Source organism: Polypterus senegalus, chromosome 9 (genome assembly GCF_016835505.1).
Source record: "Polypterus senegalus isolate Bchr_013 chromosome 9, ASM1683550v1, whole genome shotgun sequence".
NCBI classification, from domain to species: Eukaryota; Metazoa; Chordata; class Cladistia; order Polypteriformes; family Polypteridae; genus Polypterus; species Polypterus senegalus.
The window spans coordinates 16,678,172-16,699,719 of NC_053162.1; the positions used below are offsets into that span (position 1 = coordinate 16,678,172).

At 35.6% G+C, this 21,548-nt stretch overlaps 1 protein-coding gene across 4 annotated transcripts in view; it reads right to left on the bottom strand.

The window, feature by feature from the left end:
• The window catches only part of LOC120535130 (zinc finger and BTB domain-containing protein 41-like), a 133,291-nt gene that overhangs the window by 88,248 nt on the left and 23,495 nt on the right, over positions 1–21,548 (bottom strand). For 3 of the 4 annotated variants that reach the window (XM_039762738.1, XM_039762739.1, XM_039762737.1), the window contains exons 3-4: positions 8,948–9,013; positions 4,961–5,044 (exon numbers count right to left, since the gene is read on the bottom strand). In XM_039762738.1, coding sequence (XP_039618672.1) covers positions 4,961–5,044; positions 8,948–9,013 — 150 coding nt within the window. Of the gene's footprint in view, positions 1–1,619; positions 2,070–4,960; positions 5,045–8,947; positions 9,014–21,548 lie in introns of all 4 variants that reach the window. The other variant, XR_005634858.1, reaches the window with a different exon arrangement.

The window sequence follows — 21,548 nt, forward strand, 5'->3', positions numbered from 1 at the left end:
CTTGGTCTTCAAGACTTCAGTTTGACCTCCACCATTCCAATTAACTGCCTTTTCTTAATAACATTACAAACTGAGGAAACAGCTACTTGATAACGCTTGGCTGTCTTCTTGTAGCTTTCTTCTGCTTTGTATCAATTATTTTATTTTTCAGAGGCTGCTGATTGATGGGACAAGTTTTGAGGAATCAGAGAAGTTATACAGCTTTGCAATTTGGAATCTGAAACCTGGGGTTCCTTAACAATGACTGTGAACAAGCCATAACCCTAACAAGCTAATTAAGGTCTGAGGCCTTGGAAAAAGTTATCCTATACCTCAAATATCTTGGTCAAATGTGTTTCAGTGTGCAATTGTACAAAACAAAAACAATACACTAATCTTGCATAAAATGCTGTACTGTAAAGAAATTTGACATCTGTAACATTATGCTCTTTGGTGATCAGTTTATCTTCTGCTCACTTAACTATTCACAGTAATAGATATTTTAAGCAAGAGTGGCCAAACCTTTGCATGTCACAGTATTAAATATGGCCAAACTCAGCAGGTAGCACAGGGATCACTGCTGTCTATGGAGCTCTTATCAGAGGAGCAGATCAACCAAGGATCGAAACGGTAAAGATCCAGAGCAAGGATAAAATTAAGGTGGAAAGAATTCAGAACTGGTCTGCCTCCATATAATGAGGAATGTTTGATCGATTTCAAAAGTTGGATGAATTGTTACTTCTTATGGAAAGTTATGGCAAGGTCAGGTACTGTGACATTTTGGATGCTGCCAAGAATTGGCTTAAATTTCCTATTTCAGATACTATTGTAATACTGGATAGGTTTCATCTGGTACAATCAGACAAATTTGAAAAAGTAGAAGGGGAATTGGAGATTTATGTGAATAAGCAATGTTTAATAAGCAAGCAAATTATAAGTAAAACTAAAATGTGTTCCAGACACTGAAATGCTGACTGAATTAAACTCATTACTACCTAGAAAGATAAATTACATCATCCTGGTTAAAGTTTATTAAATCAGTAAAAGAAATGATTCACTCTGTTACCAACATTCTAATCATAAATCATTCTGACCCTAGAATGCTAGTGACTTCCAACAAGGGAAAAATTTCTATTGGCATGTTCCATATGAGGACACAACAAGCTAGTCCTGCTCCATCAAAATATTCATGCCTTTAAATATAACCTGTGATTCAGCTGGGCAGGCTGAACTTACTACGACCTACAACTCTGTTATTAACAGAAGCAGGTCTCTTATTATCCAAGCCAGACATTTCTTAGGTGTTTCGGGGTAGGGGGTGTTGTGTGTGGGTGGCTATTGTTTATGATAATATGTTTATTTTCCTGAGCTTCTCTGAAGTTCTACTTTCCCCTTGCGGACAAATGAAGTATCTATCTATCTATCTATCTATCTATCTATCTATCTATCTATCTATCTATCTATCTATCTATCTATCTATCTATCTATCTATCTATTGACAGAGATTCTAAAAAAGACGTTATTTTTAAAATGAACAAGCTATTACATTAACCTTATTAAAGACAACATTACAAATGTGTACTTTTCAATGCAAACTTCTCTAAGGCACTGTAAATATAAAAGACAAAACCATACCATACCTGAATTGCATTGCGATGTCCCAGCCAAATCCAGGTTATCCACGTTTACAACACTTGTTTCATCATCCTGGTATAAAGATGCTACAGCAAATCCCTGTTTCATATTGGCCAGTTTGAGCTGGTATGGGAGCTTCCCCCCAGAATCCACTAAAGCCTGCCTTACAGAATCCACCTTTGCTCTGTCTCTTCTTCGGAGGTCACGCCACCTCTTCTTCAGGTCATCAATTTCCCGCTCATAACGGCCCAAGTTATTTACTCTGTTTTGGATCTCCTCCCAGATTTTTCTTTTTTTACAAGAGCTTCCTTTATTGGCACTTTCTCCGAATAACAAATCCTCGTTTTTTATCACTTCTGCTATGAGAACCTCAGTTTCTGCCTCTGAAAATTTTAACTTTCTTTTCCTGAAGGGACTGCTTTCATCTAGTTCCACCTGTGGCATTCTTCTGTTATCTGAAACAAAATCGAGTATGCGCCTTTTATATGCGCGAATAGGGTTACATTTCAGTATTAAATGTTTATATTTAAGTACATTGTAGATATGAGCTAAACGCGTAGGCAACTGCATTCCAAAAAGTGAATGTTAGAAATTTTTAAGTTTGATTTTCATGTTATTTTAAATTTCAAAAGGTTTTATTCATGGTTCAACAGCCAAATTCATCCATGGCAAAACATGTATTCAGTTTCTCGAAAAATGCACAAATGTAATTCTTTGTGAATATAATAAATTGACTCTTGAATCTTTGTGTGCATTTGTAAGACACATGCTTATTATCTCCTGAAAATGTTAATATAAAAATAAACTAGGAAATTTGAAAGATATATTAGGAAAATTTACAATAGCTCATTTTAATTACAGTACACCGTCAGAAAAAGTGCATTTTAGTAATATGTCCAATTTAGGGGTAAAAGCCTTTTAGTATACACGCTATTCAAAACTAAAAAGTGGTCCACCAAAGCAAGCTCATATTAAAAACAATGCGTCTAAACTGTAATCCAAATTTATCTAATGTAGTGTTCCTTCCTGAAGCTTTATAAAAAATATTCACATTTTACAAATGACAGAAAAGGCATAGTTACTGTAAATGCACATAAACAAAATTCTAGCTATAGTAAAAGAAACACAAGTACAACTTGCATATTATAGTCTAAAATATAACGTTTTATGAAATAAAAATAAAAGTTACACTTTTACATCAGGGTTATATTTCATTACAATATTTAACTAGAAATAATCTTATTTCTAAAAATTCCATAACCATTTGTTCCACTCTGCACTGATTACAAAAGACTGTGGCAAAATTCCCAATGTTCCCCACAACCAATGTACAAAAAATCCTTCTCATCAACTCCTCTGTCCGGTAAAATGAACAATTATGCACAGATAGTTATATAAACACATTTTAGATGAGAAAGAAATTTAACAACTGAAAATAAATAAACGGTAATGCTAGAAAAACAGTTGCAGAGTGAAAGATGAAAAAAGCAGATGTTTACAAAAAGGAGATGAAGCAAAGAAAGAAAAAGAAAAGCAAAATATGCTTAGGATCAAAACCCAAATGCCAAAATAAAGACAGGAAGTACTATGGCACTTGCATACTGGAAAAAGACCTATCCTCATCGAAGGGCACATTTCAGTCTTAGCCAGTGATCAAACTTTTTGAAGCAGGTAGTGAATGCAGACAACAGAGTTCAAGAAAAAATGCAGTTTGGTTTACATGAAGAAAGAACCACAAATGAAGTCGTTGTTGTGTGATAAATGTAAAACAAAATACCAGACAGAAGAAAGAGGCTGAATTCAGCATCTGCAAATCCTGTAAAGATGTTTAACTGGGTGGCATAAAGAAGCACTGAGAAAATCTGATGTGGAAAACACGTTCAGTTATGTCAATGTATGAGGGAGCAGAAATAGCCATTAGGATGGCAGAGACAAGAATTGTGGATTTCTGAGGTAAAGGTGGGATTTAACCAGAGATATCTTTCAACTCCATTATTAATCATGTAAAGGGTGAAAGAAGTGACCAAAATGAGAGATTGCTCTAAATCTCTGGAGTTATTTAATGCACTGCTGAACGTAAAAAATAAATAAATAAATAACCAGAACTGAAGTGCTGTATTTGTGCCATAGAGTGACTATTAATACCCATTTTTCCACCATGGCCCTCTTATGGCACTTATCACCACTATTGCTTTGAATATTTAACTCCATTTCAGGTTATCATGAATGGGAGAAACTGAATCACTGGTAATAAAACCTAGTGTTAAACTTTCATATAACTCCTTTGTAGACACAGAACATTAGTATAGTCAACATAACAAATTATAGACTGAAGCAGCTCTGGAGCTGGACTAGGTCTACTAGAAAATGCTGTCGGTCCTACAAGATTTACTGCCTTCAGAGTTAACACCAAATTGAGGATCTGCTTTTCTCTACCCCATTGCCAACTAGTCATAGAAGACATATGTACCTTAAAAACATTACAAATTTAAAAAATGTATGTGTACAGCATATGTATTTACAGTACAGTATAATATGTACGTAAATATAATGCATGGCTTTTGAAGCACCATTAGAAGGATTGTGAAAAGAATAATCTGATTGATGCTATATGTTTCTAACGGAAAGGACAGGTAAGATTTGAGACAAATGGAGATAAATTAAAGAGTAATTCTTGTTTGTGGAGCAAAATACAGAAAATGACTGGTTTAGAGGTGCACTGTGGAGAAATGGGTTAGACCAAAATGAAGGCAGACATGTAAATGGAAGTGGTAGATCACAAAAAATGGGTCTCAGATCTAAGGATACCAAAGACACTGGAAAGTGGAGACATTTTGATATACTGTAAGTGGCAAACAGTGTGATCACAAAAAAAATGGCTGTGAAGCTAATACTTGCTGGGTATATCTTTTAATGAAGTTCAACCTGGCTTAAAAAAAAATGTGTCAGGGATACATCCTTTTTTGTTTTGATTAGGTGACATGCATGAAACCAAAATATTTTAAAAGCTGAAATATAATTTTATTAATCAAAAATTTGCCAGTAAAATATGTTTAAAAGGTGCAGTTGCTAATAAAGCTGATACAAAGTTATTAAAAAATCTGATTTATTATATTGACTGTCACACGACCACAATCAAAAATATTTGATTACATTCCAATCATACAGGGCCCATCACTCAAGTTACTATTATTACCTATGTCTAACAAGTTGAAGCATACAAAAATAGCTATGAACGTACCTGGCCTTGAAGAAAATGTTTTAATATTCAACCAATTCCATAATAATAAAAACAAAGCAATAAAATAAAATGGTAAATATCCAAGTCCAAATAGGTTCAACAAACCTTGGGTGTAATGCTCTTCTCTGTGCTTCACAAAACTCCGCAGATACTTATATGATTTGCCACAGATGTCACATGTTGAAGCAACTGAAAGAAATTGCAAAACATGTTAGACTTCATGCCACAAACAAGTCTGGAATTTGAAAGGAACATGTGATGCGATTCATGTCAAATCACTGACGAGATTCCAACATTGCAGATATTTTCATTGTAAGAACTCCTCTCGGGCGGCACGGTTGCTGCCTCTCAGTAAGGAGACCTGGGTTCGCTTCCCAGGTCCTCCCCTGTGGAGTTTGCATGTTCTCCCCGTGTCTGCGTGGGTTTCCTCCAGGTACTCCGGTTTCCTCCCACAGTCCAAAGACTTGCAGATTAGGTGCATTGGCGATCCTAAATTGTCCCTAGTGTGTGTGTGTGTGTGCCCTCCGGTGGGCTGGCACCCTGCCCAGGATTTGTTTCTGCCTTGCGCCCTGTGTTGGCTGGGATTGGCTCCAGCAGACCCCGTGACCCTGTGTTAGGATATAGCGGGTTGGACAATGACTGACTGACTGAACTCCTCTCTAAAAATATAACAACCAATCTTATATTTATATTCTGTTAAAAAAAAAAAGAAATGGACTTTACGCTGTCATTGAGTTTGTGGCTCCACCTATTCTAATATTACAGAGAGCCAAGGTTTATCATAGTAGAATCATGTGCTCGGCAGGAGCCAGTCTTAAATGGGATGCGAGTCTGTAGCACATCCCATCTACACACTTACCTACATTTAGACTTAATCCACACTAACACAGATAAATTTGAAAACACCAATTCTGTTTTCTGTCTACACTAGCATTTTTGTATTGTTTTCTAAAACTTAGTTGTCCACACCTGAATCTGCAAAAATGCACAAACCCTTCTTATCAGACATGCAAAGTTTGTCAGACAAAATGTCCGTTTACGGAGCAAACCCAAAGTAAATTGAAACCTTGAAAGAACGAGGAAAAAACAAAACATATTGCTTTGTCTGATGAGGTTATATGTGAGTATAAGATTACCAAAGCCTGGGAGTCCTGCCAAAATACATACAGCAAAATATTCAAGCATTTCAAGGCACAACTCCCATTGGCTGATGCAAAGAAATTTCCCCGCAATAAAGATGAGATCACAAATGGAAGCCACTATCTGTACACATGATAATTATAAGTCAGCATTTTTGGAAAGCTTCATTTGTCCTATCTAAATTGCTACACAAGGCTCAATGTTTTCAGATTTACACATTTTGGAGAGTTGTTTCAAAATGACACTTCTCCAGTCATTGGAAATGTCATTCAGTGTGGATAGAAGGCCAAAATGAATAAAAAAGATGCATTTTTAAATTTATCTGTGTTAGTGTTGACTGGGTTGGTTTAGAAAATAAACCACCTCTTTGTGATGTGGGAAGAAAACAGAACTACCTACAGAAAAGGCACACATTTATCCAGGGAGCAAACAAATTTGAAGCAACACCACCAACTACATTCCCACAGTGCTCCCCCAAAATGGACAAGATTTCAGGGCCTAATCTGCTACTCCACCAATTCCATTAGAAAGCTGGCATACTGTTTGCATACCACACTGGTAATGTACTCCTATTTGGAAATCTGTAAACGTATTTGTAGAGCACAGACTAATTATAATTACGACATTTTTACATCAATATGTAGTTTCACTGACTAAAGGGTATTTGTTATTTCAATTTTTTATGTGTGAGAAAACTGTGTTTCAGCAATTAGATCATAACATTCAGATATTCAACAACACCCATAAAAAACAATGCAGTTATCCAACAAACTCTCAATCTATGCAGTGTAGCTAAGTAGAACTTTCAATTAGATTAACTGAGTATCGTATTAATGTAACAAGCGTTACAAAATGTAAATCTTTGTGTTAAAATAATAAAAAGGTGTCATTTCAATTGTGAGCTTTCCTAATTACACTCATACTAAGTTATTTGAAATCCTTATTATTTGACAACATGCAGAAAAGTATCAGAATATAAGTATACACAAAAATTATAAAATAAAAACATTCTAGACTTTTTAAATATTTGTACACCATCTATTAGTAGCTCTGAAAATTACAATATGTACAAGATATTACTTGACCATAAAGAAAAGAAGTAAGACAGACGCCGATATCTAGGACAGAAAAATCTAAGACACCTCACTGATTTTCCCAGTTAACAGAAGTGTAAATAAAATATTGTCAATCTGAAATATCGTTTCCTAAACAGCAGTGTTATTTTTAAATTTTTCTATAAAGTTTTGGCAAAGCGCATTCCTATGTACACTTCAATTTTTCGCAAGCGATATAGCGAGGGGTCACTGTGTATAATATATTGTGGAAGTATTTTGATGAGAACATTCAGCAGTTGTTGTGTTTACCAATGTGTGTGTCGATTTATACTTATTTTAACATACATTGCTCACCATGTGAAGTTATCAGTCATTAGCAATACAGATTTAAACCTTGTTCACATTACCTGAGCTGATGTAAGAAACTCGCTGCCATACTGCTACTGCCAATGTATAAAGTTGGACAACAGAACAGGCCGATTTGACCAATTTTCTTATTTTTTGAGTCTTATTTGATAGTATTTATTATCAATTCTGATTTTGTGGCCCTTCTTCTACATGTTTTGCCTATTCTTACATTTCTCTTCATAACCCTAGCAAACAGACAGACACAAAAACACACAAAAAATTGTTCTTTTATTAAAATGCATTACATACGTGGATTACATATGATATACTGTATATTACATTATTGTTTGCTTTCTTAAGAACTGTTTTTTTTTGTGTCTGGATTTGATTTCTGCTTTGCATCTGATGCTATTCTGTTAGACTCTTGTGAATTTGAAAAAGTAATGAATGGATAGAAAATATTTGTTAAAACAAAATTAATTACATTTTTATACAGTAGTAATTTTTGCAAGAACAGAATGGGATGAGGGAGACAATTCTTCTTTTAGATAGATAGATAGATAGATAGATAGATAGATAGATAGATAGATAGATACTTTATTAATCCCAAGGGGAAATTCACATAATTTTGATGCCTAAATGGAATTGTGACTTTTTACAACTCTTAATCAACCTTAATTGATTTTTAAAAATCTAGTATGTAAGGTACACAGTCAAGTTGCTCAAATCATTTTTTATATTTCCATTCATGAGCAGCATACAGCATAACTGTTCACCTTTATGCACAAATTGTATGTGCTACAATAAATAATAATGACATTTTTCAAGTATTTTTGTAATGAATAAAATGTATTAGATGTGAATAGACAGTTATATTGCATACAATTTAAGCTGTGCTCACAGGGTAAGTGAAACTTTTTGCTCACACAAACCTGGTTCTTTGAGGCAGCATTGACTTTTGATCTCATGTCAAAACCAACATTCCACCAGCTCGGTATTGTTTTTGGAAAATTAATATTGCAATATAGTTAACCTTCAGTTATACCCCATGCCCATAAAGTAGCTAATTCAAATCTCTACTATTTGTTTAATTTATTCTCATGTGTGGTTATACCTTTTCTGCTGCTTTTTTTACTCACATTATACTCATTATTTACTCATATTATACTCATATTCTTGCTACACATTTAGGTTAAATGAATGGTTTCATCCTTTGTATTTTCTAAGGTCTTACATTTTATTATTCCAAGTTGTATATACTACTTTTGGAATGTGCTATGAAATTACAATAGATGTTTTAATTTAATTGCAAAGGCTGAGAATGTATTCTTACTATTGAGATAAAGTAACTTACTGATAATTTGTAGCTCACAATTTTTATTTTTTTTTCATCAGCCTACCACTCACCACCTGCGATGTTTTGTAAAATCTACTGTTAATGTTCAGATGTCTTGATACCAAATTTCTTTCTTTCTCCCATTTTTTATTCATTTCTATAAACAAAATCTTTTATATCATTTTAGAACCAAAGAAAATTATTACAAATTACCTCCAGAATTGCTTTCAGGGCTATATAACTCTTCTTCTGGGGTTTGACTTTCATCTTTCTTTTCAACTATAACAAAGAAATACAAGAGATGTTACAGATTCATTTCTTATTAACAGAATCAGATAATACACATACAAATAATAAAAAAGATAGCATTTTACCATGCATTCGGCACCTAAGCACAATATGGAGTACCACAGCAAAGAATCAGAATATTTTATATCAATGAGAGAGTTCAGTTTTTGATTATTAATAATTTTGCAAAGCTTTTTGAAATCATGCTTTCACTTTGTCAATATTATTTTGTAGGACTAGATGTGCTACCTGTCTAAGATGGGCTGACATCAATGTAGACCTCAGCATTGGAAACTGAAAGACATTTTTTATTGTGTCATGGTATCTTGAGCCTGTCCCAGTACACGAGCACTAGACAATATCGGCCAGTTATTATGCAGTTATTATCCATGCACACAACAAATCTGACTGACATTAGGATCATTTGTTCATTAATCAGTTGAACAGAAGATCTCTGGAAATTGTGAAAAAAATTTCTTAGAGAAATTAACAATGAAGATATAGCTAAGTTAAAAAATACACACCCCCTGAGAAATAATACATAGGACAGACATATACAAAATGCTAGCTGCACAAATATTGTATTCATTGGATGGACAACTGTATAATAAAGTCACTATTTTCAAAGAACAGAGTGCTAAACATACTTATTCAGTTTTTTACTTATGGACTTATTACAACAACACATCTAGTACTTACAGTATAGTCTAAACAATTTTCTTATATTTGTTGGTTGTACAAAAAAGAAAAACTTTACTAAGCATACACAATAACCCACAAAAAATTAACAACAAAACTCACTGTAAATGTATATAAATAAAATTGCATGTGTGTATATTTGTCTGTCAGCCTGTGCTTTTTCCTATATAGTCCTACACCCTTTGACCGATCTGGACTAAATTTTGCCCAGTTGCCATATGGACAAAGCATAAGTGTTTTTTTTTCCCCTTTGTGCTAAAGTGGGCACACTAGTGTCACCTGCTGGCTCAAAGCAAGTGACAGAGCCAAACAGACTGAAGCCAGACATGTAGACAAAATGACAAGAGCTTAATATGACTTACCTATGCAACATCACATGATGTTCCTACAGTATCAACTGTAATATAAAAGGGAATATTGTGCACTTTTATAGGGGAGAGTTGGCTGAGGCCTGATCGAGAGTGGAAGTAGAGCACAACACAAAGGAGTAATAAAGGGTTGTTGTTTAACTCCTGTTTTGTCTGCTTTTCTTTATAATTTAAGATCTACGAACTGTCCACCTTGAACTAAGAGGACGAAGCAGACATGACAGCATTCATGGATATAGCCCAGTATGGTTCAGGTCCAAAAAAAACAAATTTGGAAGTCACAAGAATAGAGACATTTATAGAGAGGCAAAGTGGATGACAGTTAGGACAAACAGCAATAACAACAGGGTCACCATTGAAAAAACACAGAGACCTTTGCTTTTCTTAACTCATACTACACAAAAAAAACCTAGACAATACCAGGTACCTTGCCTAAAATTACATGAACACAATGTGTTCCTGGCCATAATCAAATGCGCTCCTGCGTATAAATCAAATGCCAACACAAATTGTTTATCTATACTAATAAAAGGCAAAGCCCTCACTGACTGACTGACTAACTGACTGACTCACTCACTCACTCACTTATCACTAATTCTCCAACTTCCCGTGTAGGTGGAAGGCTGAAATTTGGCAGGCTCATTCCTTACAGCTTACTTACAAAAGTTACGCAGATTTCATTTTGAAATTCTACGCATAACGGTCAAAACTGGAACCTACTTTCGACCATATAAATTCGGCCATAGCCTGCAGCTCGGTCGCTGTGTGAGGCGGAGTTGCGTCCCGCATCATCACGCCTCCCACGTAATTGAGTGCCTGCCCATATAAGGTAAATATGCGTGGGTGAAGGAATAATGGCTCACGTGAACTGACTGTGAGCGCAGCATGTAGAGAACAAGGAAGAGCTCCAAAAAAAAATGCATTACACAATTGAGAAGGCAGCAAAAGAATATGAAGCAAGTGACGCATACAAGCATATTCATAAGTGCAGTTACTGCGGAAACAAAGCACGGTGTAAACCGTAAGTTTAAATTAAGTTTCTAGACACGCTGCTGCTGCCGTTTGTCATGCCTACGACGAATACAATTTTCGCGAGACACAAGTTTAATGAGAAGACACAAGGTATAAACGAGACTTTGGATCACTTTGTAACAGAGTTAAAATTGCTGTAGCGAGAAACTTTTAAGTGCCGGGTCTTAGCTAACATTAAATAAAGCCGTGGACATTGCAAGATCACACAAGAGAGCGGCTCACGTGAACTGACTGTGAACACAGTACATACAGAACAAGGAAGAGCTCCATAGAACGCTGAACAAAAAACGCATTACACAATTGAGAAGGCAGCAAAAGAATATGAAGCAAGTGACGCATACAAGCGTATACATAAGTGCAGCTACTGCGGAAACAAAGCACGGTGTAAACCATAAGTTTAAATTAAGTTTATAGACACGCTGCCACTGGCGTTTTTAAAATTGCTGGTGAAGGACTGTACTTATGCAAACGAAAATGAGATGGTCAGAGATAGAACAGTGTTTGGCACAAACTCAGCAAAAGTGCGACAGAAACGTTTTAGTGCCAGGTCTGAGCTCATTAAATAATTGCTGGTGAAGGACTGTGCTTATGCAAATGAATAGAAAGCAAATGTTATGCTATCTTTAAAATGTTTCCTTTTCTTTTTCATAACTTCTTTAACACACTTCTTCTCCGCTGCGAAGCGCGGGTATTTTGATAGTAATTAATAATTTTGAAAAGTCATAATCCAAAGACATGTATGTTAAATTAACTGGATATTCTAGATTAGACCCATTGAGTGTGAATGCGGGTGTGTACATGACTGGAGCCTGTGATGACACCTTGTTCAGCTTTGGTTCCTGCCTTGCACCTGATCTGTACCCTGCGACCCTGAATTGGAATATGCTGGTTAGGACATAATAATCATGACTTGCTGATGAGCATATTATTTGCCAGTGACAAAAATATCAGGTTGCTTCTTATTAGCTGTGCTAAAGACACAAAGAAACAATACTTTTTATTTCCACTTAACTACATTTAGTGAGAAAGAACACACCAAAAAATAAGCTCAAATAAAAACAAGTGTGTCTTTTTGGAAAACCACTGACACTTAAAAAGGCATTTCTTTTGAGTTTGCAATTCTGATGTGCAACATGCTATGAATACTGCATTAAATCAATGAGATGTAAAACATCTTTTAGCTCACTTAAAATTTGCATTTGAGAAGAAATATAAAAATTATGAAAAATCCAAGCCAATACATAAAAAAATTGTTTTTTTATATAATAAGCATTCACGATTATTCTAATAAGCCCTAAAATATAATGTTGCATTCTATTTATACTTAGTATTAATACATACTATTCTGACATTTACTTACTCAGTACATATTTATTTAACTGATGGTTTTATCCAAAATGATCAATATATATTATAATTGCACAGAAAATTGACAGAAAGTGAACTATATGAGAAAAGCAGCATATAATTTGGTAAAATAGTGTTTAATCTGTGAAATTAATATTATTTTTCTTGTTCTTTTAGATTTTCACTCTTTTCATTAACATCCCTGAGTTGTTGATAGCAACAGTGCCATCTTGAATTCACAAGAGCTTTAAACACAATTGCAGCAGGGCATGTACAAGTTTGTGTTTGATTTTTGAAAGTAAAATAATTCCAATTTATTCACTCATATGTGGAACAGATCTGACCTCATTGGCAAAGTTGGGGCAGCTAAAATGACAGGAAAGGACACCTTTTCAGAAAAGACTTAAAGTACTTCAAAGCAATAGCTAAAATTTTCAATTTTCTATTTCTCTTCCATGCCATCATGAGTTGACAAATTTTCCGATGTTCAGTACTTAACTGTGAAGTATCACAGCATCTGTCCGATTTTTTTTTATTGGTTTTGTACATGCTATGCACTTTCAGGATATACAGCCAATTCTCATTATCTGCAGGGGTTACTTTCTCGAAAAACCAAGGAATTATGGAATTGAAGCATTGAGCTATTTTAAAAATAGGGTTAGGATCTGGAGGACTATCAGGGTATGGCAGGGTCTCACCCCTTGAGGCTTGAGATGGATCCTTCAACATGTTCACCTATGGGAACCTTGTTACCACTTTTACTTCCTCTACAAGCAAGTTCAATCATTTTCTAAATGCTTTGCCCGAGGCTGTAATGAGACCACAATGGGGCCACTCCAAGAACCACATTATCAGTACTAGGAACAGATGATGTGTACATAGGGAGAAGCCTATGACTTTCACTTACTGGGAATTCTCCATTCACGGGGACAACTGCAACCCCCAGTTCCCTTCACAAATAAGGTTCAAAGTCTTCTCCATGCCTCTAGGTGCCAGGTAGACCCTTGTTGATCCATTCAGCATGGCAACTGTGGTGCGCATTTTTTGCTGAAAATGTCTGCAAATACAACCCCTTGATGTCCATCCCACGGACTTAAGTGAGAACCTTATCCACAAATATGCAAAATCATACAACAAGATGAGTTACAATTTTATAACAGAGGATAAGAGAATGGAAATTAATAGTCACACAAAAAATCTGATAAAAGGCAAAAATTGTAATAGTGTCACCTTTAGTTGCATTGTGAATTTACTCTTAAAACACCTGTACTACCTTAGACAAGAGCTTTTTTGTTTTTAATGTCAACAACAACGTCCAATAAAAATATTAAATGTGGGAAATTCTTTTTTCATCTTTTTTTGGAATATGCTGCAGCCCTGAAATGCAGGAATGGATGTATATTAACAAATGAAGTGAAGTTGACCAGACAAAACATAAAATATTTTGAGTTCATACGGTCAGTAATTAAATAAAAGTCAAAGTCAATTTAAGAATCACTGTTTTTGTTTTATTTGCACTTTCCCTACCATCCCAACATTTTCTGATTTCAGGTTGTCCATAGTTGGTCACCCTTGGTTCCCGTTCACTTTGAATCTTCGATGTGTTTTTTCTCCACATAAACATGGGATTAAAAATTTTCCACTGCCAAGTATATGGGGCAATCATTGTATACAAAAATATCATTTAGGGGAAGAGCACTCCTTTAATGCCTGCTGTGTGGGAGCATATGGACTACTTAGCAGATGATGGAGATAATTGGGCGACATTTCAGTAACAGAGAAATCCCTGGAATGATAGGGGTGCTCAATCAGCCCAACCCTAGATCTGAATACTTGTTTTAAAAATAAGTATATATTCAAAGAAACTTAAATGCTAAAATGTACATTTGCACTGTATGTTCAGTTTTTTATCTTACAAATATTTTTACTTTTTTGCTCTTGGTGCGCCTGTAAAGAATTAAGTGCTAGTGGCTCATGCTCTGTTGCTTAAAAAAGGCATATAAAAACTCCAGCTTTCTCACAAAAACAACAGTTAAAAACACAGCTCTTTTTAACAAGACTCTCTGTGCATGCAAAGTGACAATCAAAGAGAGAGTGGAACGGACACTCTTTGCATTACCTCATTTTACCAGCCATTCACATACAAAACCAACACAAAATTGATTTTGTTTGCTCAAACACTTATGACAAGGTGAGTTAACCATAGCATATGAATAGAAAAGTTCACCTCACTCCAGTCTGTGGATCCAGCTCCACCTCATCTGACAGGCATTCCAAGTACACACGCTGTAGCAAAGATGTACTTGGAACAACTGTGAAGATTAGCACTAGCTGCACGTGTCTGAAAATCTTTTTATATGTAAAAATTCACCTTCACTGTTATTTTTAAGACAACAAATGGTATTAAAAGATCCATACAGTAATTTTCATGATGCTGGGGAAGCCTGTTGTGACATTCAATCTGATAGTCCTACTGATCCTACTGACCAAGCTATTTGAGCACAACATAAGTTCAAAAATGGTTTCATTGCGTAAATCATAATGGATAATGTAAAATAACTCCCAAGTATGCACATTGTTGGTAGTCACCCAGCAATTCATTGAATTGTGTCAAATACAGAAAGAATTAATGTAGGTTCTTTGACATAATATTCTGGGGAAATAATAATAATAATAATAACTTTTTTAGTGAAAGATGGCTCTGGCATGGTGGCGCAGTGGTAGCGCTGCTGCTTCGCAGTTAGGAGACCTGGGTTCGCTTCCTGGGTCCTCCCTGCGTGGAGTTTGCATGTTCTCCCCGTGTCTGCGCTCCGGTTTCCTCCCACAGTCCAAACACATGCTGGTTAGGTGGATTGGCGATTCTAAATTGGCCCTACTGTGTGTTTGTGTGTGTGTCCTGCGGTGGGTTGGCACCCTACCCAGGATTGGTTCCTGCCCTGTGTTGGCTGGGATTGGCTCCAGCAGACCCCTGTGACCCTGTGTTCGGATTCAGCAGGTTAGACAATGGATGGATGGCTCTGACATATGGACACCGTCATTTGTCAACTCTTCACCATTCAACTCCTGCACAAAAATAGGTTGAGGATGGATTTTTATCAATTAATTCATTTTTCTAAACTTGCTTAAAGGATACGTTCAGCATTTTACAAGGTTATTTGTTTCACAATTATTAATTTACTAAGGGAAATTGCGTTTTTAAAGTACAGCATTTTTTATATATTTTTCCACATTAAGACCCGATTTCTGTAATTCTTTAGTATTAAAAATGAAGGAAGTTTCTTAATAGAAAGAATATCAATAAACAACTGCATCTTGCCTATCCCAACTAGAAGCCCTTTTCTGTCATCTACAGTCCAAGAAGTCTTGTGGTATCTCGTAAGTCCTCAGTAGCCATGTCTGCAATCCACGATTTCTAATGTGCAGGTGAATTTGTTCTTGAATTTCCTTGGTTTATTTGTGCAGTACATTTCACAATTTGTAGCAACAAGTGTAGAAGGATATAATGATCACTAGTGAACACTGCCTTCCTATGCTGGCATGCAGAGATGTGCTCTTCCATTGCCACTATGATATGATATATGATACTTGAAAACGTCACTTGTGGAACTACTGTATGTCATCTATAACCACGGTGGTACCCTTTACCTTGAAATTAAATCACATACAGCTGTGAAAGGTTCCTAAAAAGCAATTCCTGTCTTTCGATAGATAGATTCAGGAACATCTTATTTATTAATAGTCAGTCAGTCATTATCCAACCCGCTACTGTATATCCTAACTACAGGGTCACAGGGGTCTGCTGGAGCCAAACCCAGCCAGCACAGGGCGGCAACAAACCCCCGGCAGGGCCTCAGCCACCACAGGGCACATACACACCCACACACCAAGCACACACTAGGGACAATTTAGAATCACCAATGCCCCTAACCTGCATGTCTTTGGACTGTGGGAGGAAACCGGAGCACCTGGAGTAAACCCACACAAACACATGAAGAACATGCAAACTCCACGCAGGGAGGACCCGGAAAGCGAACCCAGGTCTCCTTACTGAGAGGCAACAGCGCTACCACTGCGCCATCGTGCCGCATTTATTAATAGTGTTAGTTTATATTTAGATTAATGATTGATTTTATTTTTATTACTATTTTGACATTTTGATTATATCATATTGTCACCAGCTTGGGTATTTATTTTTCATTGGCAGTACCATTTTGTGTTTCTGGATTTCACAGGTACTGCAATTTTCCATGTCTTATTGCAGTGATGCTTTATATTTTACCATTAATGGGAAGAGAAAGCAACAAGATGAGATAGTTTATTAATTAAACAAGTATCAAGCATCACGTGTCCAAGAAGAACAAATTACAGAAATCTCAAAGAATGATAATTACACAAGAAATCAGTAAGCCGAATGCTACGTGTACTCAAAAAAAATACAATCCCAAAATATACAAATGCTAGTGCTTAATAAAAACATAAAATGAACTATTTCAGAACAGAATATATTCTAAAATTTTTCAATTTGACATAGCTGGCACCTAAAAAAACTAATGAAAATAAAAGTTGAACCTGTCCAAAGAAAATGAGAGTAAAATGCACCCAATACACATGACAGGAGTGTTGAAACTTGAAACTTGAAAAGAGAAGAGGAGCCAAGGACAACGAGGAAATCTCAATGGCCCAGCAATTAGACTAAGGCAGCTTGATTAAAGAGCAACACTCCTGCAAAACTGGGAGGTGCTGTCCCCCTGGATTTCACTAACAAAATGAAATTTCCTAAAACCTAAACAGGTAATAACACATTGTTAACCAAACTGATTCAATTAAAAGTCATTAAGGTGAAATAATTAATCCCATTGGACACAAATATAAATGAAGAGAAATAACTGACTAGGATAACTATAGGAGACAATAGGAGGAAACAAAAACTATAAGGAGACTCCAATAAAAACACAAACTAGGGAAAGGAACAACTTTATAAGCAACTTGTGCTCAAACAAACAAAATTCCTAAGGAAAACATTGTCATTTTGACTTGGGTTCATTTTAACTTGTTTAGACCTAGAATGTTTGTGAATGATCTATTCAAAGGATATTAACTTCTTCATTATCTTTCTCTGTGGATTTTTAAACTATTCGATAGGACACGCCAATTGCCCTATTCGAACACGATTGAAAATATATAAGTAGTATTTATTTATTTATTTATTAGTGTGTTGTTCAATGCTGCAGTCTCCCGGGGAAGCTACTTGAGCTCAAATGATGCACAATGCCTTAACAAACCTATCAGTAAAGACTGATCCATCACAGGGCGAATCCTGGACACACTGAAAGCTGTTATGGAAAAGAGGATGGTGGCAAAACTGGATGTCATTATGACAAATCCCCTCCACTCTCTCCAGGAGGTGCTGTCGTGGAGCACTTTTAGCCATAGTCTCTTTCCACCACAGTGTGCTAAGAAACGCATCTGAGGGTCTTTTCTGCATACTGCTATATAATAATTCAATGCTTCCTCCTGATGTACTTGTTAATTCTGAAATATCTGCACAATATTTATTTATTTATTTATTTATTTATTTATTTATTCATCGATCGGCTGGCTGTATTATTTTTCCTGTGAGTATGTATCCTTGTTTTTAATTTTTCTGCTCCTGAATGCATCTGATTTTCCCCTACAGATTAATAAAGTTTATCTAATCTAATCAAATCGAATTAATATATGAATGGATGATCTTATTAATTGATGTATGCTATTTGTTGAAGTGTTTGCGTTGTTTAACAGTCATTTAAATTTTCACCATAACTGGGGATGGGAAAGTTCTGCTCAAACACCATTTGCATATTGTCTCTTCATAAAGGCATTGCTTTTTATTAACTGACAGATGCCTGGTGTATTTTAAATAGAACTGATAATGCACTTTTGACCCTGTAAGTACTTTGTTGATGCTAAATCATATGAATTTGGGGCCCATAACTCCCCAACCGATAATAAATGAATATTTATCAAATGGGATGACTTTTACTTTACTGCCTATGTAGGGAGTAGGCACATTTATATGTAAAATCCAGCTAGCTCCAAAGATACGGTAATATTAATCTTACCAGTGTGTAAATTTTGCAAGATTTGTGTGAACTAATATCCTGGAGAATAAAATCGTCATTTTTTGAAACTGTGGACTACTTATATTAAGTTTTCCATTTTCCTCAAACGATCCATGATGAACCAATTTACAAAGGAATTTACAGGGACCCTTAAGGCAATTTAACTAACTAATGTACAGAGGCAATTTACACTGAAAGCATCCTCTCTTGTGGACTAATAACTTATGACTCAAATACATTTGTACATTCTTTCTGTATTGTACTAGTAATTTATAACTTAATGCATCTGTTTTGTTATCCATGGAATTTACGGTGCTTCTAATTAAAATGGTCAGACAAGTTTTACAACTTCATGGTAAAAAGAACGGAGACAGTAAGAGACTCTGCAGATACATACAAGATCACAGCTTTCAGGCATAGCCATCATTCACCAGAATCGCTATTCTATCACATGTGTGTAATGTCCCAGAATCCTATGTGTGATTTCAACATAAAAAATGGCCCATCTAAAGCACCACAAAAAAGAACATTAGAAAGGCATACATCAGAAAGAGAGAGATAGACCATGTGATCTGGATGTTGGACAGTGAAATGTATGCATCATGTCAATTGCTGGAACAACAACAACAACTTGTATTACTTGTATTTCTGAATGGATGAATAGTAATTATCTCAAGCTAAATTAAAGAGAAAACTGAAATCTTAGTGATTGGCAATAACGGACACTATGAGGCTATAGAAAAAAAACTGGATACATTAGGATTAAAAGTCAAGACGAAGGTAAAAAGCTTAGAGGTAACTGTGACTGTAATCTGAATTTTAAATCACATATTAATCAGATCACTAGGACAGCATTTTTTCACTTAAAAAGCATAGCAAAAGTTAGACCTCTTTTATCACTGAAAGATGCTGAAAAATTAGTTCACGTGTTTGTTTTCAGTCGACTAGATTACTGTAACGCAATCCTCTCAGGAATACCCAAAAAAGACATAAATCGTTTGCAACTAGTGCAGAATGCAGCTGCTAGAATCCTAACCAGGAAAAGGAAATAAGAGCACATTTCTCTCAATTTTGATGTCATTACACTGGTTACCTGTGTCATTCAGGATTGACTTTAAAATTCTGCTTATGGTTTATAAAGCCTTAAATAAGCTCGCCCCATCTTATATATCGAATGTCTGACATCTTATATTCCAAATCGTTACCTCAGATCCTCAAATGAGTGTCTCCTTAGAATTCCAAGAGCAAAACTGAAAAGAAGTGGTGAGGCGGCCTTCTGCTGTTATGCACCTAAAATCTGGAATAGTCTGCCTATAGGAATTCGCCAGGCTAATACAGTAGAGCACTTTAAAAAACACATTACTTTAACATGGCCTTTTCATAACCTCACTGTAATTTAATCCTGATACTCTGTATATCCAATTTATTATAATAACTATTCATGGTGGCTCTAAAATCTGTACTAACCCCTACTCTCTCTTCTGTTTCCTTTTCCCGTGTCCTTTTGGTGGAAAGCACAGTGATGTTCCAACAGTGATGGATTAAGAGCCAGAAGTCTGCATGACCATCATCATTAAGAGCGTCCGTGAGAACCCTAAATACAAAGAGGACTATTTCATTTATGTTAGGTAGAATGCCCAGAGGGATCTGGGCGGTCTCGTGGCCTGGAACACCTGCAGATTTTATTTTTTTTCTCCAGCCGTCTGGAGTTTTTTTTTGTTTTTTCTGTCCTCCTTGGCCATCGGACCTTGCTCTTTTTTTATGTTAACTAATGTTGTCTTATTTCAATTTCTTATTTTGTCTTTTATTTTTCTTCCTTATGTAAAGCACTTTGAGCTACTTTTTTGTATGAAAATGTGCTACTGTATAGAAATAAATGTTGTTGTTGTTGTAAAAATCCACTCAAGGTCAGCATCCACCCTTGACATTGCTTCTTTTCATCAAGCTTTATATTCCATAACAAACGATGCTCTGTCTTAAGCTCCATTATCTGGGTTACAGAGCACATCTCCAAAACAATAAAATAAAGCTTTCTCTACCAATAGCTATCTCCTGCCACTCACGTCCTTTTTTTTCCTACATCACAAACACTCCTGCTTATTGTCTCCTGACTCCTTACTCAAAACTTCCTTCAGACACAGTTTCCTTTTTCTCCTAACTTCTCCTGTCACTCATCTCCTAAGAGGTGTGTCCAGCCCTCAAAGAACAGAAGCCCTTCACCCAGTCCCACCGCTTACACAGCATTCCACTATTTCAGCTCCCATATAGCACATCACAAGTTATTAACAAAACATAATATAACCAAATTTAACAGTGCAGAAGAACATTAACATTATTACAGAATAATATTACCAAGAGTGGTTTCCATTTTCGACGCGTTTTTCAATTTTGTCAGCATCACATTTTATATTGTTTACTGTTCTTCTAACTCCATAAACTGAAGCAATACTTGAAGTGCTTTTGCCATTTTGTAAATGTTTAAGAGTTTAAATTTTTTGTGACAATTCCAACACCACACACATATGTTTATTGACCATAAAAATGTAATTATAACAAAAGAGAAAAGCTACAAAATGCTATTAAAGCTGAAGGTACTGTATGTAACTGTAACTGTGATTATAAAATGCGGCAAGTGCAACTTTCCCCTGGGGATTAATAAAGTATCTATCTATCTATCTATCTATCTATCTATCTATCTATCTATCTATGACATGTGGTATCACACATATGTAAATGTGAGAATATGTTCTGTGTGTACAGTATGTGTGTTTCTTTGTGCATGTTAAACTTAAGGTGCGAGTGAAAACCAATCTGATAGCGAACATGTCTCACTCATCTCTCTATATATAAAATCAAAGTCTGTCTGTCTGTATGTCGGTCCGCTTTTCACAAGAGAACTACTTAACGGATTTAGATCTTTTTTTTTTCTATAATTTGGTTGAACAAAATCGATTGATTTTGTGACTTCACTCATCATGC